The sequence below is a fragment of the Sinocyclocheilus anshuiensis genome, unplaced genomic scaffold, assembly GCF_001515605.1.
Source record: "Sinocyclocheilus anshuiensis isolate Anshui unplaced genomic scaffold, SAMN03320099.WGS_v1.1 scaffold278, whole genome shotgun sequence".
NCBI classification, from domain to species: domain Eukaryota; kingdom Metazoa; phylum Chordata; class Actinopteri; order Cypriniformes; family Cyprinidae; genus Sinocyclocheilus; species Sinocyclocheilus anshuiensis.
In genome coordinates, this window is record NW_015546072.1 from 1,156,151 (window position 1) to 1,179,493 (window position 23,343).

Below are 23,343 nucleotides of genomic sequence, written 5' to 3' on the forward strand. Positions count from 1 at the left end.
ATCCGAGGTGATGGAGCCATAATCCGAGGTGATGGAGCCATAATCTGAGGTGATGGAGCTCCAATGCGAGTTGATGGAGTCACAATCTGAGATGATGAAGCCACAATCTGAGGTGATGAAGCCACAATCTGAGGTGATGAAGCCACAATCTGAGGTGATGAAGCCACAATCTGAGGTGATGAAGCCACAATCTGAACTACAACCTGAGGTGAAGAAGCAATTGGTCTACTAGAAGCAGAAAGGGGGCTCAATATTGTGTCAGGCAAACTTTTCTGTTGGATTACGGTTGGCAGCTGATTAGTTCTCACAAGAACGCAGCCATTTTCAGTAACACCAGGAGACTTTGCCACTGCAACATTATTTGTTGGCTTCAATACAACTGGTGAACTAGCCAAAGGTGGCACAGTCAAGGGAACTGGAAGAACACTGAAAACAGCAGGAGATACTCTGGAACCAGTTGATGTAGATATCTGATATTGCCTTACAATGGATTCATCAGAAGTGAAGTCTGAGGAGTTCTTCGTAGCTTCAACATGTGAACCTTTCTGGTCCACTTTGATAGGTGTCGGGGATAACATCTGAACACTATGTAGCACACTTTTGCTCTGTACTAAGGTAGAAGTAGGTGAAAGAGGTGTCTGGATGCCATTGGGGCTAATGTTCACAGAGGAGGAAGTCTTTAGGGTATCTCTGGGGGCATTTGAGACTGAAGAATGGATAAGGGCAGGACTAACAGAGGAAGCAGCAACATCCAGTGCAGATGATGCTGGGTATAGATTAGTTGAGATGCATGGACTAATACTGTTATTCAGGGTGGAACTATTTGGCACAGTTAGTGTCTGGTTGCTTGGGATATTAGCAGAAAGTGGACCAGTTACTTGTACCAACTTGGTGGGCGTAAAAATCCAGTTTACTGCCTGCATCTGCAATGTAATAGTTGGAAAAACAACATTCTGTTTGCCTTGATTTAGTTTCTGTGACTCTTTTTTACTACCTTTAGCTTTAGCTTCTTCCATTAGGGCTTGGACTTTCTCAGTAGGTTTGCGGATGCGTTTTGCAGATCTGATGCTGTTTGAGTCCTCTGTACTTGGTGATTTGGGGGTTGAGGCCATGACAGGTTGTGCAGGTGCTGTCAGCTGTATTAGCGGTAGAGGAATCTGTGATAAAACTTGTGGTGGTGACTTAATTAGTAAAGGCTGCACTGCCCTCTGCTTGTTTGGCTGTGTAATGACAAGAGTTTTGGGTTGAATCAAAGTAGGGGTTGTCATCTGCCTGACTGGCAGTTGGAGAGGGTTAAGAAGAACCGGCTGCAGGGGAGGTGGATGTTGAGGAGGTTCTGCAGGTTTCTTGTGCTCAGCTTTCCGTTTTGCATCCTTAAGAATCACAGACACTTTTTGAGGAGGAGCCAAATAACCATAAGAAGAAAACATCGACATTAAGCATGTTACTGCAGAAAGAACTGGAGCTCTTTGGATATGTGCATTATTTGCTATTATATTTAAAAAAATTTAAATGGATAAATATAAACTGACATACCTGCTCTTGGTTTAGATTGAGCAATTGGCTTCTGAAAAAAGACAAGACAAGAGAGAACAACTGAGAATACTGAGGGAACACTAATCTTCGAGATAATTTCTTTTAAAAAAATACTGCATATTCATATGCACATCAGCAACAAAGTATGACAACTAGGCTAATAAACTTTAAAACGCTGGATTGATAAATACCTTAATGTTGATCATTTGCTGAATTTCAATGACATTCCTGCAACCCTTGACATCTATTTGAAAAGCCTGTGTTAAGAAAATACAACCATGTGAAACACTGCTGTCTTTGTTTTTTTTTTTAAATTTTATAATAATCGTTGACAAAATAATTAGGCTTACTTTGAGGAAAAACGAAAACACTGATGTTTTTGGAAGAGCGATGTCTTCTGCTTTCATTCCAACAATATCACCTGTAAAATGATTATTGATGAATTACTGACGAAAAAAGCCTTGAATTATTTACTCATAATTAGGTCCATGTTGAATCTGCACACTAGAGTACTATAACCTAAATTGCACTGATTGCTTAAAGTCAATGTGAATTATAGTTACAACTCATTTTTACTTCCACAGGGTTTCTGCAGGCTTTATTAAGGTCAATTTAAGACTTTTTTTAAGACCTAGTAAAGAAATTTTAAGGATTAAAAGGAAACACAATGTGTCTCTCTTACACAATATGTAAAACAATGCTCTCTAAATGTCTATCATTCTTACAATAAGTTCTCTAAATATAAATATCTAAGGAACTCACAATGAGCTGTATTAGCAGAACTTCAAAATACAGCTTCCAAACGATCTCCATTATTTTTAATTCATTAAAAAAAAAAAAAAATTACTCAAGGCTTGAATAACTATCAACCACTAGAACTAGTATGGAAATAACTTTTTGTCTTGTTTTCCAGTGCAGATGTCTAAAATGTCTATAACAAAAATCTGTCAGTGGGCTCAGATAAATGTAACTTCATTAAAAGGGAAATATTCATATATACTTTTGACAGATATTGGTTCTTGTTTTGTAAGCAATTTTGTAAAAATGGTTAAGACTTCCGTTTTAAATTGGCATCTCAAATAAATATATGTTCATTTAAGGATGTTCGATATTTGTGCTGGAAAACAAAAACAGGAAGATATTCATTTTGGCAATGCATGCAACATTTAATGCGATGACTCTATGAATTTATGACTTTCTGCTCTGATGTAAGACCTTTTTTATGGCTATAAATTTTGGAAGGGCAAATTAAGACTTTTTAGGACCCACAGAAACCACCCTTTCATAATGTGCTACATTTTGAAGTGAAACAAGATATTTAACAGGAAGAAGGGGCAAAACTTTATTTATCAGCAATTAACTGTCTGATATGCGAGGCTGCTCAAATATTGCTTCAGTACCACAAAAATGTAGGTGTCTTGTCAGAAGTGAAACAAGGGTCCGTACCTTCACAAAATGTGTTTTTATTCACTGGAGCAGGCAGGATCACATTACCAATCCATGGGGTGATGGCTTTAAAGAGGTCATTATTAAGGCTGGCCATGTCCTGAACCGACCTTCTTTTCTTAATATTTTTTGGACTTGTCATTTTCTCCTTTAGGTCATTTTGAAAGGACAAAATCATACAATCAATATAAGGTAAGTGTATCATTTATTTAAATTAATATATTATAATTAATAATATTAATTATTATTTTTTTAAAGTATGACATTATGAATACAATACTACCTTAACAGTCTTAAATCTGAATAAGGCTATAGTTTTAAATCTTGTTAGCTTATTAGAAAGTGGCAACTATTTTCTATTATACTTAAATAGTAATAATGTAATGGCCTTATTTACTATAAATGTGTATGCGTTTGTGTTAACCATACCTTCTTAACTACAGATGCTCCCTTCCACTGCAGGAAATGTTTAATATCACTCACAGACACCTTGAGCATGGCCTTCTCATCGTCAGTCTGCACGCATGAAATTAAATTCACTTTTATACAGAAGCACTGCAGAACGTATAAATAAAACTAAATAAAAACTAATCTGACCTAAAAAGAGAAAGGAAAAAGAAAACATCTTACCTGACTCTGCAAGACGGTAGGTTTCAAACCTACATAAGTTCTTTCCACGTTTCCAAAGCGGTTCAGGATGGTATTGCGCACTAAAGCGAGCGTGACTTTTGGACATTTGCTGTTCTTTGATGGAATGCGGCCTGAGCCAGATTCTAGAGTGGATTTCTCTAGCTCCTCCTCATTGGAGGGAGGATGGACCCACACAGTCCTGACAGTTTGTAGAGAATGAACCCCTGTGTTTGCATTTACAGGTATCCATGCCTTCATATCTGGCTGTACGTAGTCCTTTCGTGGTATTTCCCGAACTTTGACTAAGGGAACATCTGTTTCAACATCACTGTCCATATACTTTATATGTTTTTCGTCCTCGCTGGATGTGAGTATCTCCTCTTTAATAGTTTTCAATGCTTTTTGTCTTTTTCTTTTTCGTGGCACTGTTGTTGGCTTCCTTTGTCTTTTTTTGCCTTTACCCTGACATGCTTTACTCTTACTCTGAAAAACAGAAGCAACAACCAAATGTGTATATTTATGATATTTAATCTTCTTGAAGGATGCAAGATATACTGAAGAATGAACTTACAGCTTGTGTTAGTAATTTCCACTTGTTTAGGCACTGGCAGTCAACCCGGTTTGGGATCTCTGAGGCAATCTTAGTCCACTTGCCTGAAAAACAGATGTGCCCACATGTTTTAATACGAAGGGCCAAAAATCTAACTTGACTGAGGGCCATGGCCCCCCCCCAAAAAATAAAACTGAAAATAAAATTGAAATATTTAAACAAAAATGTAAATAATTTTTAAAATTTGATAAAAAAAAAAAAAAGAATTACAAATGAAGATATGTTTCAATGGCATTTCATTTATTTATTGTTATTTATTTATTGTCTTGAGGTGTCAAAGCTGCATGTCACTTCACAATATTTTCACTAACCATGAAACTATGAGCTGAGAGCAAAAGTAAAATAAAATTAAAATCTGTTAGTTTAAAAATGTTTAATTTTTGCAAAGACACTTTGCATGCATCATTTCAAACAGTTGGAACAGTTCTACACCTTTTGTTAGATTTGCTTGTTAGATGGTAAAAAACAAAATAACAACAATGAAAAATTATTTCAATGTCATGATGAATCATCTCCTATATTAAGTAACATCATGAGCTGGCCTTAATGTAATGGTCATTAGTTATTTAAATACACTACCATTTAAAAGTTTAGGGTTGCTAAGATTTTTTTTCATGTTTTTAAAGTCTCTTATGCTCACCAAGGCTGAACATATTTGATCAAAAATACAGTGGAACAGTAGTTTTATAAAATATTTTTTACGTTAAAATAAGCTTTTAATACACATTTAAAATGTACTCCTGTGATGGCAAAACTGAGTTTTCAGAAGCCATTACACCAGTTTTCAGTGTCACATGATCCTTCTCAGTTAACAGTATTGGTTGATAATGGATATTTAAATGGATACCGGATATTGTTTCTGCCTATTTTAAGGCTTATTAAAGCTAATTTATTGAGGTAGTGATGGTTAATTCCAAAGATTTAACCTTTTAAGAGGGATATCACTTACCAACACCATATTTTGCAACCTTTTCTTTTAGTAGTTCCACCTCCTCTTTGCTCCAAGGACCCTTTTTCACATTCTGCTGAAGACAATCCAAATACCTAAGATGCACAAATATTCACATACATATCAAGCACCAGTCAATCCAGCCAGATTTCAGGGATGTTATTTTGAAACATTACTTAGAAATGTGTCATACAGTACCTGTCACGACAAGCACCGTCAGTCCTGCCTGGGACTTCCAATCTGATTTTCCCCCATTCTTTGGTGCCATATTTTGCGACAGCATTCCGCAACAACTGATATGAGAACGGTTAGTCAATTTAGTGAACATAGGCATGTGTGACTGCAACAGATTTTAAAACATGACGGAATATGGTATATCGCAAAAACAATGCATTAAATCAGTTTCTCATTTACTAAAAGAGAGTAGAATATCCACAATTAATTATGCTCCATACCTGGTCCTCCTCTTTGGACCAGGGGCCTTTCTTTATAGAGGGATCCAAAACGGATGTCCAGCGATATGCCAGCTGTGATCCATCACGGCCCTCCATGAAGTATGACACTATGGAGATAATAAATAATAGAAATATTTAGCCCGTGATTTTCCAAAACACAATTGAAGAAAATGAAATCTATAAATTAAACCTGTTATAAAGGACATATTCTTACATTTAAACCAAATAGTTAAAAAACAATTTTTGAAAAGTGCAGATGGATGCAGGAATGCATTGTGTGTGAACAATCCCTTGTTGTTCCCTCAGTGTTTTTTTTTTCTATCTATATAAGAATAAAATCTATATTATATATATCAACTATTTTATTTTGAATTTGGCTTATCCAATCTTATTTCAGAGTCAGAATGATCCGTTTTAGAAACAAATATGCAACATTCAGTACAAACGCTCAAGAAGATCCAACTGTCTCACTCTGTATGTAAGGAATGAAGTTGCCAATTTTCATTTTTTCAACAAGTTTTCTGAGGATCTCATCTTCCTCTTTTGTCCACTCTTTCCTTCTGAAGGTCTTTGAAATGTAGCGCTGGTAAGTCTGGAAGCACATGAAAGCCGTTCTATTTGTCTGGAAAAAAAAGACACACACACACATAATATATATATATATATATGTATATTTATACGTCAAAGGCATTGTATGGTGAATGTTGCATTGTTAAACATATTGAAAACCTTTCCATATTGAAAATCAAATAGCATGTTAACATTAGCTGCAGTTTTGAATGTGCATGAATTTCTCTACCCTTACCCCAAGAGCCTCTGCGATTTTGTCCCAATGGCAGCAATTGTACTCTTCCACAATTCTTTTCAGTTCATCAATCTCATCCTGTTTCCATACTGACTTGTTAATGGAGGGGTGCAAATAGTTCTGCCAGAACCTTTTCAAATCCTCAGCCTGTCGCAAACCTTCAAACTATCAACCAAAAACACATTCTTTCAATCTTTTGAAATGGAAAACTGATGTTAGAAGACAGAACAAGATTTATTTGGATGCACCTTAATAAAACAACTACATAACTTACGTCAATATTTGATATTTTCTCCCAGTCATGATCGTCATGGCGATTACCCAGCAGCTGATCGTCTCTCAGGGCACTAAGATGATATTACAACGTTTGATAACACATTTTTTTTTGCACACAACCATTCAAAAGTTTGGGGGTCTTAAGTTTTTTTTTTTATTGTTTTCAAAATAAGTCTCTTATGCTCCCAAGGCTTCTTATACAGTATTTGATCAAAATACAGTAAAACAGACATATTGAGAAATATTAGTATCATTTAAAACAACTGTTCTCTATTTGAATACATTTTAAAATCCAATTTATTCCAGTAATGGCGAAGCTAAATTTTCAGCAGCTTTTACTCCAGTCTTTAGTGTCACATGATCCTTCAGAAATCATTCTAATATGCTGATATGGTCCTTAAGAAACATTTCTTATAATTATGAATGTTGAAAACAGTTGTGATGCTTAATATGCATTTTTTGCATCCTTTGACGAAAGCATTTATTTGAAATAGAAATCTTTTGTAACATTGTAACTGCATAGACTGCTTTCAAAAAAATATCTCTGACCTCAAACCTCTGAACCGTAGTGTAGGTACAATCTTACAGGACATGTTCTCTTAGACGAGGTTCTTAATATGCCTTTACCTTATTTCTGCAATTTCTTTCTCGATTAAATCGTTTTGTTTTTTCAATTCTTCTTTTCCCTCATCATCAGCTCTAGACATCTTGGCACTCAGATAGTCCAGCCTAAGAAAACACACTACATTGGAAGCTCTCAAAATGTAATAAAAACAGCCTTTATCTACAAAAGTACACATATACTTCAATTTAACAGAAAAAGCAAACTTGCATTTCTAAATGCTTTTAGAAAAAATGCTTTTTTTATCCAAATTGCACAGACAAGGCAACCATAATCATATATTTAAGTTTAGTTTTCCTTTTTTCCAGAACTCACTTGGATAGTTTGGGTTGTAGCATCCGTTTCATGGTGTCTTTGGCGACTGCGTCAGTCAGCAAAGTTTTCTGCCAACCGTCCCCTGAAAGAATTAACCAGCATTTTATTTTTATTAAAAACTCAGTTAGATACAAGTAATATCAAGCACGCATGCTGCCATAAAACATACATCTTTTTATTTCATCAATGGTTCTGGAATCATGACTCAGTCTCGCTTTAGTTTCTTCATTTGCTGGAGGGCCCTAGAAGCAAACAAAAGAATTAATAAAACTTCACAGGAAAGAAATATAATAAAATAAAAAAGACTTCCAGTATTAGTTTCATAACATACCAGACCAGTGAGTTTGTCTTTGAAGTAAGGCTTCATGAAGTATCCAAGAAATAGTTTCTGAGGGGGAATTCCTGGTACGGAGGAGCTAGAAGTGCTTGGGCCAGAGATCTGGGCCTCAATCTCTTTCTGTGGAGATACAGTTGGCTTTAAAATGGTTCTACTGTAATTAAACCCATGCAATCGAGTGGCATGAAGACTCTGTTTTAATGAACTGCAGCCTTGATGTTTGTTGTTCACCTGCTGCTGTTGATTCTCATTGAGGAGTTTTTCCAGCTCAGCTAGTTTCTCTTTCAACACCTCCTGATAGACTAAATTCATTTGCAAGCAAGTCTCCACATTTTGAGGAAGATCCAACTCATCATCATCACTGTCTTCATCACTCTAATGAGAGCAGAACAATACTGTATTATAAGCATTTAAAACAATGAGAAAATGCAAAAAAAAATTGTGTCAGCACAAGCATGTATCAAAGAAACAATGTGGAAACTCACAGAATCAGAGTCATGTTCCCTCTCTGTTTTACAAAATAAAAAACACAAATAATTAAGACGAATTAATTTACAAACAAATTATTTGTATAGCTGAAACAGCAGACCCAATAATGAAATGCAATAATCGCTATGAATACTAAGATATTATTTACCATCCAATACATCGACCAGTGCTGCATTAGCACCAAGTGTATTCTCTAACTCTTCAATCTCCCGCTGTATCCGCAAACGCTTTGCTTCCAAGTCATCGCGCTCCTAGAGGCAATTACAAGCAATTAAAAAAAATGTAAGTAAAACATTACATGAAGAATATTACATTTAATTTCTATGGTGTGTTATTATAACCATGCGGTTTTCTAAATTCTTACCACTCCTTCAACTTCAGGTCCACTGTAATCAGATTCATCATCTGTCAAGGAAACGTTATGACATTAATATAAGGCACAGAGCACAGGCCAAATACAAGGCCCCTACACTTTTTGGCCAATGCAATTCCAAGACTTTTCCATGACCATTCCAGTTATGTTGGATCACTTCTGATTCATTTAGACAATTTTGTGAATAAATTTGATATAAAAGAACGATTCACTTAATTCACTCACTGGCGAATTAGTGCAATTCTCTCACAGTTAGGAGACAGTGACTTACCGTCACTGCTGCTGTCAGATGACAGTAGGTCTATGATTCTGCTTTCTGCACCCAGAGTACTCTCAAGAGCCAAAATCTCCCTCTGGATTTTATCCCTCTTCACAAGCAACTCGTTCGATTCCATGATAGACGAGGTGAGACCTGAAAACCCAACTTTTTACAGGTTACTGGGTTACAACATTGTACAGTTTGCCAATATGACCTTACTAATTTGCAGTGGTGTAAAGTGCATGAATATTATTCTGGGCATATTTCACAGGTCTAAATAATTTATTGTAATTACAAAACAAAGTCTATTTTATTCTCTCTTGTGAATTTTTATTCTCTCCTGTGAAAACAGCCAATGAAACCACTATGATTAGATAATTTTCCTTTTAAAAAGATGTCTCATCTACATCAAATCACAGAATTTACAGCTGAATTTAAAATGTTAAAAAAATTAATCTTAAGTGTTTCTTACATAGAAAAGGGTTGGTTTACAAAGTCTCTTTATTTCAGTTTAAACACCGTACTCAATTATTCAATTAAATGTAAAATGAATTTCTATTTATTTATCATTTTTTTGGTTACATAATAGAGGGTGAGCATTTTGTTTTTCTTTTGATTCAGTACCTACTTTCTATTTACTTGTAACGTTTCACATCGATTCAAATGTAATGCTGTAGTAAAAAAACTATAAATATATAAACAAGTATCTAAAAACCTTCTATATTCAATATAAAATGTAAAGCCAAACTCACTTCTAGCCCACGAAGTAGAAAATACAGTACATGAGTGTTTGGCAACCGGAAAGAAACGTATAGCAACCAAATCTCTAGTTTGTCTGTGCCGAGCAGACGTGTACTTGCATTAGCTTTCCTTCAATGCATCATGCTGCTATTTGCTTCAGTATTGCAGCTCTTCTATCACACCAACAAAACAAAAACGCCTGCTGGATCCTGCAGCATCACTGCACACTTTTCTAAATGTCCCAATCAAATCTTCCTGTGCAGCAGCATGTTTACAAAGAGTGCACTTTGGGACTTTGCAAACTAGATTTACACTTGTTACGCAATAAATCAAAGCCGTCGCTTTGAATGGTAGGTTGCAAATATCACAAAGATTTATGTAAATCTTACTTAAACTTTAAAGAATAATTCTCCCCTAGTAAAACTACTCGACGCTCATATAACGTTGTGTACAAACATGAAGCGCGCGTCAATAGTGCGTCATCCTCACTAACACTTCATAATAAAAGTCCCATCGCCTCTCAGCTAGTCTTCTTCTTCTTCTTCTTGTGTGATTTGCGGCAGCTTAGACGCTTCAAAGGCGTATTGCTGCCCTCCTCAGTTCATCTGAAGAACTCCATCTCATAGATTAAATTCTCAAATGAAGACCAATGTGGAGTAAAAAACTTATAACAACCTTTGTTGCTTCATATTCCTTATTTTCAAGAATCGATTTTAAAGATAAAGACGAGACTCCGGATTCCAACAGGGCCTCTCAGCTATCTTTTTCTTCTTGGTTTTTAACGGCGCCTGGCACAAACGCAAATAGGTGCCACCTTCTGCTCCGGAGTGTGGAACAGAATTTTATATTCTATTTATCAACTCCGTTTCTCTAATAAAATCAAAGAAGACTTTACTATTTATTTCACGTGCCCATTTTATTAAAACCTTAAAATTAAGATCCTGAATTCCATTTTTCCTCTTTCTTGTTCGTAATTGCTACATTCAAGAAATACATGAGGTATTGTTCCTTCAATATGACATTGCTCCCATAACCCATGTGGATGTTTCCCTATTATTTTAAGTGTGCTATTTAAATTTGAGTGCCTCTCAGCTATCAAACTAGAAAATGTTTTAGTATGTTCGTTACTATGCTAATAAACATTAAATGTATAATTACTGCTTTAATATTTAGCATAGATATTGTATGTTGTATAAAAGGTAGATATAAAAAGGCAGATAAAAATTTTTTTTTTCTTAATTTAGCATCTATTAAATGTTAGCGCAATAATTTAGAGATACTAATTGTTGGATTCTCAAAGAATAACAGGACCACGTGACTGAAATAATCTTCTTTGTTCAATCAATAAAGAGCATTACGAATATAAGGCACACAATCCAATGTTGATTAGTAAAGTGTTTTTAAATAAACAAATACTTAAAGGTGACATATCATGAAAATCGGACTTTTCCAGGTTTTAAGTGCTATAATCAGGTCCAGATCAACCCAGTAACTTTGTTTTGGTAAGCCTTTTTCTGCAAGCGTCTGACAAAAGAAACACGTCTGATTTCGCGCCCCTTGTGACTTTGCAAAGGGATCTCATTATAATATTACCGCCCCTTAATCTGTAAGTTTCCACCCATGACTCCATCATTTTGATTTCGCAAGCGGCAACGGTGTACCAGGTCTAATGACATGGCGAAAGTCTGAGCAAAACATGCTAACTGTTCTGTCTTTGGAACACTATTTAGAGTCCCAGCCTCAGAGGAGACAAGAGAGCAGTGGATTTATTGATTTATTTACTGTATATTGCTGCTGCCACACAGATCTAAAATAAACATGCAATTTATTTCCCAGCTGTTTACCTTCACAGACATAACCGACTGTTTTTGTAACTCGTGTGTTTTTAACATAAACTTGTGTGTGAATGAGAACTTAGTTTAGTACTCGCATGCTGTGACAGCCGCTTTCTGTACGTGTGCTTCGGTTGTGTTCACTCAGAAAACCATATCAGAAGTTTAAACTAATGGTTTAAAACGCATGATTTCAGCGCAATAAACATGATAATCAGAACCAAAACAAATGTTTTTTAGCAGGTACAAGCTGTTCTGGAAAGGGGGCGGGGAGCAGCAGCTCATTTGCATTTAAAGAGACAGGCCCGAAAAACAGCGTGTTTCTGCTTCCACTCAAAATAGGCATTTTCAAAATGATATAATAATGGATCTATAGGGTATTTTGAGCTAAAACTTCACAGACACATTCTGGGGACACAAGAGACTTATATTACATATTGTAAAAAGGGGCATAATATGTCTCCTTTAACATTTTGTAATTTAAAACAGCAGAAATATAAAACATGTTAAGTTATATATCAAAATACTATCAAGAAACAAAATCTGGTTAATAATCTGCAATAGAATAGAAGTGACTTGACTCATTGTTTAATAAAAGTGCAAAACGTTTTTTGAAAATATTGTTTCCACATACTCTACTACAGTGGTTCCCAACCCTGGTCCTGGAGGCACCCCAACACTGCAAGGGTTGGGAACCATTGCTCTACTACAATATAGATCTTTGATTTTGGTGAGAATCCAAGGCACTATTTGGTACACTTAAGTATTTATATGCTTAAGTTCCTGCTAGAGCTTACTTTGGTCATCATTTGGCCCATCACACCTCATTTTGTTATTTTATATAAACTTAACATGATGCTAATGAAGTGGATGAACAAAATAAACAATGATGCACCATGCAGTGAGTCTATAGTGTACAGAACATGATGTTTGAAGAAAAAGTCAATCATGAATCTCGGTGATCTTGTCAATAGATGTCAATAACTGGGAAACAAAACAGAGTGTCTCTCTTCCTGACAGCAACTGCCTGTAAAAATACAAAACACATTCAGTGCAATGATATATTAGATAATTTATTTACATTTCTGATCATTATTAAATGATTGTAGAAAAGCACAATAAAATGTAATGGTCATTGTTAATAATACTTGATAGAAGTCTCTGCATCTTGAGCTGCTTTGTTAAGGTACTCAGAGGCCACTTGTGCATTGTGTCTCATTGTAGTTAAGGCTGTAGTTTCTCTATATCTTAGCCTCTCATTTTCACTTTTATATCCTTCAAGCTGGCCCTGGGATGAAAACATTACAAATAATTGCAATAATGGAGTTTTAATCTGAACAATAACAGATGTGAAAAAATATTTTGATCACAAATTCACAAACTTGTAATACAGTAGTATATAGCTGGATTACATTATATATGTACCATTATACATAGTATGCTTTTTTCAGTGTGCTTGTGGAAATGAAAAGAAGTCAAACCTGGAGTTGTTGTATCTCTTGTTTCAATTTTGAAATACTATTTTCAGCTTTGACTGCTCGCTTCTGTATTGGATAAAACAGAATTTTTAAAGCATTTTAAGATGAAGATTTACACTCAAATTAATTGAATAAACCTTAATAAAAAAACTGTCATATGAATGATAACACAGTGCTTAATACCGTCATTAACTGAAGGTTTTGTTCTACTGACTGCACCATTGTCTCCAAAGCCTTAGCCTCTCTCTCCTCCTGTAACTTCTTGTTGTGCAACTCATCTGTCAGTTGTTTGATCCTATTACAGTTGGATAGTTTAACAATGAGAAATCTTCTAGAAACTTAAAAAAAAAGCACAGCAGCAATTCATCTAAATTCCAGTCCATTAAATGAATAAGCCAAAAAGGAAAATTTGCTGAACATTTACCCTAAGGCCATACAATATCTAGATCAGCTTGTTTCTTCATGGACTGGAGTCGTGTGAATTATTGTGATGTTTTTATCATCTGTTTGGACTCTCATTCTAACGGCACCCATTCACTTGCAGAGGATCCACTGGTGAGCAAGTGATGTAATGCTAAATTTCTCCAAATCTGTTCCGATGAAGAAACAAACTCATCTACATATTGGATGAGCTGAGAGTGAGTGAATTTTCACTTTTGGGTAAACTAGCTAATCTTGAATTACCTCAAAAGAATTACAATTAATTTGTTATTTTACATTTAGTAATGTATATAATATTACAATTAGTGTAAATAGATTACCTTTTGGAGTCAGATTCTGACCTTCTAAGGAGTTCTTTGACTTGCTTTCTGAGTAGAGAATTCTCTTCTCTAAGCTAAAACACATAAAACATAAAAAACACCTTTAAACATTCATTTTTGAAAAGCAGCATTGCACCAATTATAATGTAACAATTGACTCATGTATATGCAAAACCTCACACCATTCACAATTCACACAACATACCTGTTGGGGATTCTTTGTGCCATTTTCAGCATTACCCCTCTTCGGATGGAAGGAAACATCAATCACTGAAGTCTCTTCATCACCCTCATAGCTTCCTGTGCTTCTTCTAGCTAAGTTGTTCTTTGGCAGGAAGTCAGAATCACCCAGTTCCCATTCAGTTACATTTGCTTCCCTCTCATCACTGCACAGAGATGATTGCTCAGAGTAAGCACCGAGGTCTAAATTACCACATAGTTTGAAGTCATGAGAACCATCAAGGGCTGATGGGTGGCAGCTTTCAATCCATGTTTCCTCAGGTTCGTCTTCAGAAGGCTGACAGAGCGCAGACGGGTCTGAGAAGAACGGCCCCTTCGTGGCAAAATCTATGGAGGTGTTATAGTCCTGTTCGACGTGGAATGCTCCACCACACACCTTCGGAAAATCAAACATATATGAAATATTATAAAAAAAAAAGACAAGACGAGCCAAGAATCTACCAGCAATGAAATTCTACAATACACATTCATATATGTAAATACACAAACGTGAACCCTACTTTCATGTCTTTAAAGGGACATTAAAGTAAGGACATCAGTCAAAAAAGTCATGAAATCTACTAAACCTTAAAATCTTTGTCATGTTGTTTCTCACCTCTGTGGCTTCTGTAGTACAAGACTGCTGGTTCTTGTTTCTGACGAACTCCTTGAAAGAAAATGGATTCAGCTCATCTTGCTTTGGCTCATCTGAAAAGTAAATTTGTACAAGACATTAAAAATGAAGATTTCACGCCCAGAATGTTTTATATAAAAACCTATAATACATATTCAAGACAGACAGTTAGTGCTGCATTATAATCATGATGCATTATAGAAAGAGCAAAAGACAAGTAGGTTGACACATACCATCTTCAACGATGAGCTTTTTCGTCTTGTGTTTAGACATGTTAACTTACAGATTCAGCTTAAACGGAGACGTAAACTATCCTGCTAAATACCTGAGCTCAACATTACACGGTGTGTAGGAGAGGAAAAGAGATGAAGTACTGCAGAAAGTAAAATGTATTCCCAGTAAATGTTTCGCTTAATTATGGTCAATGTCAAATATTATGTCATAAACCATAATATTATTACTGTATCTCACAAATAGTACTAATCTCCCAATGTCTCTCCTTCTGTATGGCAGAGAGCAGTTTTACTACAGGGAACATGTATAATACCGCCACCTATTGACGTGGAAGATAAAAGTTTATAGATTGGAATGATGGCTGACGTCTAGTTATGGGAAATTCTGACTTTTGCATATTAATTGCCAAAAATATATTAATTTCGATTATTCTGATATAATAAAACATTCCTGGTGTTTTCCAGATTCGATAAAAGTTTATAGATTGGAATGATGGCTGACGTCTAGTTATGGGAAATTCTAACTTTTGCATATTAATTGCCAAAAATATATTAATTTCGATTATTCTGATATAATAAAACATTCCTGGTGTTTTCCAGATTTTTAAACCAACAGTGTATCAGATATAATATTAGTTAAATAATAACTAATAACGAAATCTTAATAACCTTGTCGACCTTTTGCATTTTAACGTGAATGGAGCAAGAATTAACAAGAATGTGCAAACCCGAGTTTAGCCTACAAATACACAATTCTCTTATACAACATTAAAGAACTTCCACCTGGCTCAGGATAATTATTATTCTACCTAAATGCAAATAATATTGGTTAACTTCTTATGAAATTTTCACTTGTATAAGTGTGATGTACTGTATATAAATATATACATCAGTTATTTTAAAACTTTTATGAGAACTTTTAACGTTTACACTATTACTGTTTCTTTCTTTCTTTCTTTCTTTCTTATTTATTTTAATAATTGTCGGTCAATGTGTAGTTTTTGTGTAGTATATTTTATAAACACAATTTTACATTTACTTAAATTGTAGTATTATGCGGGCATTACACTGTTTGTACGCGTGTTTGTAGGTAGGTAGATATCTGGCAGGAATCGGAAATTTCGTTTTTTTTTTTTTATCAAAGTACAGATGAAAACATCCCGTTGTTTTCAGTGGCAGAGCTTTCCAAGTTTTAGGGATTGCCGCTCCCATCCGAGGCTGTTTTGAAAGCCTGCAGCACGACGCGTCCGCGTGTTTGCCTACTTCCACCAATCACAGTCCGCGACAGCACGCATGCGCACTGCTGCGCTCTACCGACTCCGGTCGTTCTCGCATCGCAGGTGTCAACTGAGCGAGCGTCTCTGTTGCAGCTGTGAGTGAGCAAACCTCCCTGTCCCAGCGAAAATATATCAGTCCTACGGAGCGGGCGGGCAGGACAGATCGGACGGCCTGAAAATGTCCGAATGAGACCGTGAGCCTGTGTCTGTTGCCAGGGCAGGTTTAAGCGGAGAAGAGGGCGGCTTTCCGGGCTGTAGACAGCGGGCTCGCGGAGCGTCTTCAGCGGGGAGCGCTGCGGTCCTGCCGCTGCTACAATGTTCGTGCAGGAGGAGAAGATCTTTGCAGGCAAAGTCCTGAAGGTCCACATCTGTACCATGGAGGGCACTGAGTGGCTGGAGGAAGTTACGGAAGACACCACTATAGAGAAACTCAAGGAGAAATGCTTAAAGCATGTAGGTCTGCCATCGGTTAGCTGGCACTGTTAGCCAACCCGGACAGGACAGGACAGGACAGGACAGGCCCGGCCCGGCCCGGCCCGGCCCGCTGGATTCTCAGAGTCATTGCCAAGTATTTTTAGTAACTAGCAGACGAGTCGACGGTGCTATTTATAATTTAGCAAGCTGGTCCGTCACCTCCGTCTCTGTGGCTGTACTGTAACTACCACTGCCACACTGGTTGGTTTACAGTGTAGAGCTGACATTAACTTGTTGACAGCCTCTTCAATATATCTGTCAAGTACTCCGATCTGTGCAGCTCAAGGCACCTTGACACCCATTCACATTTTCTGTGAGGATGTGATTTGCACATTTTATGGCTTTAAGGTTGTGAATGTTTTTGTAATAATTTTAGCAGGTGGCATCGCCACAGACTAAGTCAAGCCATGTCCTAGCTACAGTGTGCAATGTGTACCATGGTATTACCCTGTGCATAATGTCACAATTATACCAAGTTTTATGGACATGTATAATGACAATACCATAGTGTTCTTTAAAGTACCTTGGAGTATCATGTAAAAAGCAGGATACATTAATTATTCAGTACCAAGGTGTATATCAATATACCATGGGTCGTAAGATAGCAGCACTTTTGCTGCTATTGAAGTGGAATTCGGTTAAGGTTAGGGACAGGTATGGTGGTATGGTTAGGTTTAAGGGTGGGATGTGGTGTAAGGGTGGGGTTGACAGTGTAACTAAATTCTGTAGTGCATGTATATGCAGGTAGTTTTAAATATACTGTTTAAAACATGTATGCAATAAGAACATTGTATCTATTGATTATATATTTCAATGTTAGTACATAATAGTTAAAGACACTTAATATAAAGTAGGTCGACTTTATTGGTATTTTTCTTCTCTTACAGTATGTCCATGGAAGTCTGGAGGATCCTAAAACTCTTACACATCACAAACTCATTCATGCTGCCACTGAGAGAATTCTCACAGAATCCAAAACAGTTGCTGAGGAAAATCTTAAAGACAAAGGTATTTAAACTTTCTGGTGCATCTGGTTGTTCTTTGTTGTGGCATTTTCCACAACAATATTCAAAGGCCCCCATGATTTTTCAATTTTTTTGTGATTTTACTGGATAAGGATTAAGGATAATTATTTAAAAAAAAATCTCACAATTTGTATCGTATTTACTATTTTATATTCGGTACAAAAATTCCCATTGAGTTATAAGATTTTAGTAATTTATATGACTTTGTCATATATCCATGTTTTTCAAGAGAGTGGGAACCCTGATTCTCCAAAAAAAATAAAAATAATAATAAATAAAATGTTGAGGGAGTGAATTGATATAAGACATATCTTTATTTTTAATAGTTGTAGCTGATTTTAATGCTTTTTTGTCTTATTTTAAAGTCACCATTAAATTAAACTGGAACATTTTTTATTCTTTCAGTGGAACATTACAGTGTTTATTATAAATCATTCATCCATTTAAAAAAAATAATTGTGGACTCTTGTTATCTTTAATCAAATGCATAAATTGTTTTAATCATTTAATTCATCTTGAGGCCCCTTTGGAAGCTTGCTAAGGCCCCCTGTTGGGTCCCAGCCCCTGGTTAAGAACCACCGATCTAGGATGTAGTCATCATGTTTTGCATATGTTCTTTTATATTTAAAATCAGATTCTAAAAGACACGAATCCTGATTCATTATTGTTTGTTTTCTAGACTGCTTATTATTGATAAAGAAAAGACCTCCACCGGCTCCACCAAAAATGGCCGACATATCTTCTGAAGAGAAGGTATCTGTTGACAGGTTTTTTTTTTTTGGGGGGGGTGGGGGGTTATTTTTAATAAATAATGTACATTACACTTCTAAGCTTTGATTCTTCAAAATTGATCTGTCTTTGTGCTTGTTGACAGAAGAAGCAAGAGAACAAAGCACCAGATAAGGAGGCCATCCTCAAAGCCACAGCAAACCTGTCCACTCGTAACACTGACCGCACTGTAACTCAACACAATATCAGAGATGTGGGTGCTTGCAGTCAGTTCAGTTAGACCTTTCTGCATTGCAATTGTTTAGAATATAGAATATAGTGTTTTATGATTTCTTTGTTTCCATCAGTTTCAAACAGAGCTGAGGAAGATTCTGGTCTCACTTATTGAGGTGGCTCAGAAGCTGCTGGCTCTGAATCCAGATGCTGTTGAGCTCTTCAAAAAGGCCAATGGTAAGCTATGGCTGTATGAATAGAACCCTGAATGGATTAAATCTATTTAAGCCTTGGTGAAACAATTAATTACCATGCTTTTCAGACATCTGCTATGGTAATGCTATGTTTATTTGAAGTACCATAGAGTTACATTGCTGTACCATAGTACTGCCACAGTATTTGTTTTTGCGAGAGGTCGTTTTTAACCTAATTTTTTTTCAACTCTGATGAACACTCAGAACCGTTCTCATGGGACATGTCTGACTAGTCAGTGTGCAGGTGTAAATATCATTTTGCTCTTGTGATTATTCTTTGTATCTCTCCTCTCTGGCAGCCATGCTGGATGAGGATGAGGAGGACCATGTGGATGAAACAGCCCTGCAGCAGCTGACTGAGATGGGTTTTCCTGAGAGTCGTGCTGTGAAGGCTCTGCGCTTAAACCAGTGAGCACTCTTTATTATTGGGTGATAAATATGCCTGTGAATAGTGCATTTCCAGTATTTCAGAATAAAGTCTAAGAGAGCACTCTCATATTGGTCAGTGAAGTAGTGCTGGGCGGTATACCGGTTCATACCGAATACCGGTGTTTATTTTTGTTATGATATGAATTTTTAAAATACCGCAATACCGGTGTATGTCGCTTAAACAACGTTCGGAACACGACACTGTTTGAAAGGGGTCCCTTTTCACTGTTGCACTGTGTTGAGGGAACAGCTGTATAAGAGTGAAAGTTCCGAAACTGAAGCTGTAGAACTAATAGAACGTGATGACAGAAGAACTCATCCACAATATCCACATTGACCGCCACAAATATCCACCGCCCCCTGCCATCAGCTCCCACGTCGGTATAATTTTGAAAAATACCGTGATATACATTTTTGGTGATACCGCCCAGTACTACAGTGAAGCATAAACAAAAATAACTTGCTGTCAATTTTAAGTACAATTTCAATCATTATATGATTATATGATGTAATGTTTCTGAATAAGAATGATAAAATGAGCAAACATAACATTATCAGTGTGTGCCAACTCTCAGTGGATTAAATAACTAATCACTCTTCCTGCAGCATGTCTGTGACCCAGGCTATGGAATGGCTGATTGAGCATGTGGATGACCCCATGGTTGACACTCCTCTGCCTGGACAGGACACCCCAGGGGCGGCGGCCGCTGCAGCTGCAGCCCCTGCCCCAGCTCCCTCTGCCACAGCTTCAGGAGCCCGGGCACGTCTGTCCTCCCAGGCCAGCCTAGAGGAGGCCAGACAAGATGAACTGACAGAGATCTTCAAACGGATCAGGAGGAAAAGAGAGTTCAGGCCTGACTCACGGGTTAGTGTCATGTGGGTGTCATGAGAAACAGGAGAAGAATAGCTCACTTTTAAACTCAAACGTGATGAAATATTCTGAACCACTGACATACTATGATAATAGCCTCAGTTGTTTAACCAATGCAAGATTAAAGTGTTAGATGGAATAAATGCTTTTCTTTCTTTTTCTTTTTTTTTTTACCCCAACTACATTGCACATTACAATTAGTTTGGTTAATATACCATAGAAATGACCATCAACATGATGCAATAAAACATTATTTCACATGTCACGTCACTTTTTTTTTATTTTACAACATCTGAGAGTAGCTGTCATTGTTAAAAATGTGAATTTTTAGCTTGTATTCATGCATGTCATGATACTGAACCATGGTTTTAATTCATGCTATGCAAACACATTTTCAAGTTTTATTTTAATCAGGTTTCACATATGAAACTTTTTTGTTTGTTTTCTTTTATGTGCTTTTAGCATTATTAATATATTTTTTTATATTTATTGTTCTTTTTACATTTTTATTTCAGTATTTTTATTTTAGCTTTAGTAATTTTAATACTAAATACAACTTCAACTTGATTTCAGTTAGTCACCAAAGCAGCGCTTCTAATTTTTAATTAGTTAGAAAATTCATTTCTAATTTTCTCATGTTCAATTTACAAAAACAATTTTTAAACATTTTAGCTAACAATAGAAACATTTATAGCAAAAAGTTAAAAAACATTAAAACACTTTAGCAACCACATAGCAATGTCCTGGCCACCACCCACAACACACTAACATCATGGAAGTTTTCCACAGTCAAATGCCACTATAGAATTCACTTTTGGTTGGTTGCAAATCCTGCAGTAATTCACATTAAATAGTTACTTCTGTCTTGCTGTGGAATCTTTTTAAATGAGAAGCATCATCTTGTCTGTGTGTTTGTGTGCAGGCAGTCATTGCGCTGATGGAGATGGGCTTCGATGAGAAGGAGGTGATTGATGCCCTTCGCGTCAATAATAATCAACAGGATGCAGCTGTATGTAAACATTCAGAGGATCATCAAATCATGAGTTATTTCAACAGTCAGCTAAGACTAAATGAGCTCAGTCATATTCAGTGAAATGTGTGGTTAAGTCTTTGTTTTGTTTAGTTAAACAACATTTATCAAGGTCACATTTTTATTCCATATCCTTGTTTTGTAACTTCTGTTCCCACACAGTGTGAATGGCTGCTTGGTGACAGAAAGCCCACCCCTGAGGATCTGGACAAGGGCATTGATACCAACAGTCCCCTGTTTCAGGCCATCCTGGAGAACCCCGTTGTACAGCTTGGTCTCACAAACCCCAAGACTCTTCTAGGTGAGTTTTTTCCCCCCTGTATACTCAAAGGTTCTTCAATGCATTTGCTCCAGCTTTGTCAAATCAATTGTATTTTTCAACTTTTCTGTAGAAGACCGACCAAAACATGTTATTTCAAGGTTTTCAAGTGTTTATTTGATTCTATCCATTTGGCCTAATATAGCAAGTTTTCCAGTTCCTCCAGCTAAACAGTAACCCAGACCAGTGATACTGCCACCACCGTGCTTGATGACAGGATGAGGTTATCTGGGTATTGGGCTCTGTGTGGTTTGTGGTAAACACAGCACTTTGCTTTTAGGCCAGAGTGCTCAATTTTCATTTCATCAGACCACAGCAGTTACTTCCAAAGCCTTTCAGGTTTTGCCACATGGCTTTTCACAATATCCAGAATTATCTTGGACTTGCTCGGAAGTGGCTTCCTTTGTAGCCATGTTTGCAAAAAGGGCTTAATCTTGGAAGTGCTGAAAATATTGCTGAGGTCTGGACAGTTTGTCCCATTTGAACCAAAGTGCTCTGCGAGTGAACACTTTGGTCCCTTATTCAAATTTGATCTGGTTGCCCGTTTGCTAAGCTGACTTGAACTTAAAAGTGTCTACACTGTGTAATATTTTGCCAATTGATAATTTTGTATTTTAATATATTTTCATAATTTTTAACCTCCATTGTCACACACAACTGGTGGGATGTTTTAAATGTTTATTTTATTTCTTTACACTAGTGGCCAAAAGTTTTATTGTTTTTGAAAGAAGTTTGTTTTGCTCATTTAAGCTGCATTTATTTGATAAGAAGAGTAAAATCAGTAATGTTGTGAAATATTACTACAATTGAAAATAACCATTTTCTATTTTAATATATTTTATTTAGGTGATGTTTTTTCAGGATTCTTTGATGAATAGGAAATTCAAAAGAACAACATTTATTAGAATTTTTTGTAACATTATAAATGTCTTTACTGTAACATTTGATCAATTGTCTTTACTGTCAGATTTGATCAATGTAATGTGTCCTTGCTAAATAAAAGTTTTAAATTGTACTTAGCTTAAACATTTAAATAATAATTTATCATGGATTCCACAAAAAAATATTAAGCAATAAAGACTGATTAAAAACCAGATTAAAATTAAAAACCAGTTATTTTAAAATGTAACAACATTTCACAATATTACTGTTTTTAGTATATTTATGATGAAATAAATGTAAACTTGGTGAGCATAAGAGACATCTTTCAAAACAGTTAAAAATGTTAATTATTCCAAGCATGTAATTATTCTCAGTATGTGTTCCCTGGAAATCAAACTAATGATGACCTTGGCATTGATAACACTTTGTGCCACAAGATGATCTACAGGACTATTTGTTAACATTTAATGTGATTTTTTTTAAAGTTATTAATACGTTTGTTTGGAGTCCAAGACCACTGTTTAATCATTCAGTGAAACAGACTAAACTGTATTTTCAAGTAGACGCAGTCCAGTCCATGTCAGTTGTTGGTTGGATGTGGCTGAGACATATTTTTCTTGGCTTTGCAGCATTTGAGGACATGCTGGAGAATCCGCTGAACAGCACGCAGTGGATGAACGATCCTGAGACAGGTCCTGTCATGCTCCAGATCTCCAGAATCTTCCAGACACTCAATCGCACGTAAAACACACCTCATCTGTGGAGCGGCTAGAACCACAGCATAGGGAAAAAGGTCAATCATTTAGAAGAGAAGTGTGTGTGTGTGTGTGTGTGTGTGTG

The 23,343-nt window shown here is 36.2% G+C and overlaps 3 protein-coding genes across 3 annotated transcripts in view; 1 reads left to right on the top strand and 2 right to left on the bottom strand.

Moving 5' to 3' along the window:
* The window catches only part of LOC107699680 (snRNA-activating protein complex subunit 4-like), a 12,389-nt gene extending 2,073 nt beyond the window's left edge, over positions 1–10,316 (bottom strand). Inside the window, exons 1-24 of the mRNA XM_016501015.1 lie at positions 9,855–10,316; positions 9,115–9,255; positions 8,835–8,875; positions 8,619–8,721; positions 8,467–8,489; positions 8,213–8,356; positions 7,976–8,101; positions 7,814–7,886; positions 7,645–7,726; positions 7,335–7,436; positions 6,706–6,778; positions 6,432–6,596; positions 6,098–6,248; positions 5,627–5,733; positions 5,370–5,464; positions 5,172–5,266; positions 4,184–4,266; positions 3,613–4,095; positions 3,412–3,498; positions 2,983–3,130; positions 1,887–1,957; positions 1,728–1,793; positions 1,537–1,567; positions 3–1,390 (exon numbers count right to left, since the gene is read on the bottom strand). Coding sequence (XP_016356501.1) covers positions 3–1,390; positions 1,537–1,567; positions 1,728–1,793; positions 1,887–1,957; positions 2,983–3,130; positions 3,412–3,498; positions 3,613–4,095; positions 4,184–4,266; positions 5,172–5,266; positions 5,370–5,464; positions 5,627–5,733; positions 6,098–6,248; positions 6,432–6,596; positions 6,706–6,778; positions 7,335–7,436; positions 7,645–7,726; positions 7,814–7,886; positions 7,976–8,101; positions 8,213–8,356; positions 8,467–8,489; positions 8,619–8,721; positions 8,835–8,875; positions 9,115–9,238 — 3,861 coding nt within the window. The 5' untranslated portion in view covers positions 9,239–9,255; positions 9,855–10,316. The remainder of the gene's footprint in view (positions 1–2; positions 1,391–1,536; positions 1,568–1,727; positions 1,794–1,886; positions 1,958–2,982; positions 3,131–3,411; positions 3,499–3,612; positions 4,096–4,183; positions 4,267–5,171; positions 5,267–5,369; positions 5,465–5,626; positions 5,734–6,097; positions 6,249–6,431; positions 6,597–6,705; positions 6,779–7,334; positions 7,437–7,644; positions 7,727–7,813; positions 7,887–7,975; positions 8,102–8,212; positions 8,357–8,466; positions 8,490–8,618; positions 8,722–8,834; positions 8,876–9,114; positions 9,256–9,854) is intronic.
* Positions 10,317–12,363: 2,047 nt separating this feature from the next.
* On the bottom strand, positions 12,364–15,297 carry entr1 (endosome associated trafficking regulator 1). The gene is made up of 8 exons (XM_016501028.1): positions 15,001–15,297; positions 14,750–14,841; positions 14,120–14,530; positions 13,915–13,988; positions 13,337–13,448; positions 13,157–13,219; positions 12,824–12,963; positions 12,364–12,702 (listed from the first exon to the last, which is right to left on the bottom strand). The coding sequence occupies exons 1-8, from the start codon at positions 15,038–15,040 to the stop codon at positions 12,618–12,620; spliced, it is 1,017 nt and encodes a 338-aa protein (XP_016356514.1). The 5' UTR covers positions 15,041–15,297; the 3' UTR covers positions 12,364–12,617.
* Positions 15,298–16,295: 998 nt separating this feature from the next.
* On the top strand, positions 16,296–23,335 carry ubac1 (UBA domain containing 1). The gene is made up of 10 exons (XM_016501060.1): positions 16,296–16,730; positions 17,639–17,759; positions 18,456–18,529; positions 18,651–18,758; positions 18,853–18,955; positions 19,272–19,380; positions 20,008–20,266; positions 21,195–21,281; positions 21,465–21,603; positions 23,133–23,335. Exons 1-10 carry the CDS (start codon positions 16,593–16,595, stop codon positions 23,246–23,248), a joined length of 1,254 nt encoding a protein of 417 aa, XP_016356546.1. The 5' UTR covers positions 16,296–16,592; the 3' UTR covers positions 23,249–23,335.
* The last annotated feature ends 8 nt before the right edge of the window (positions 23,336–23,343 follow it).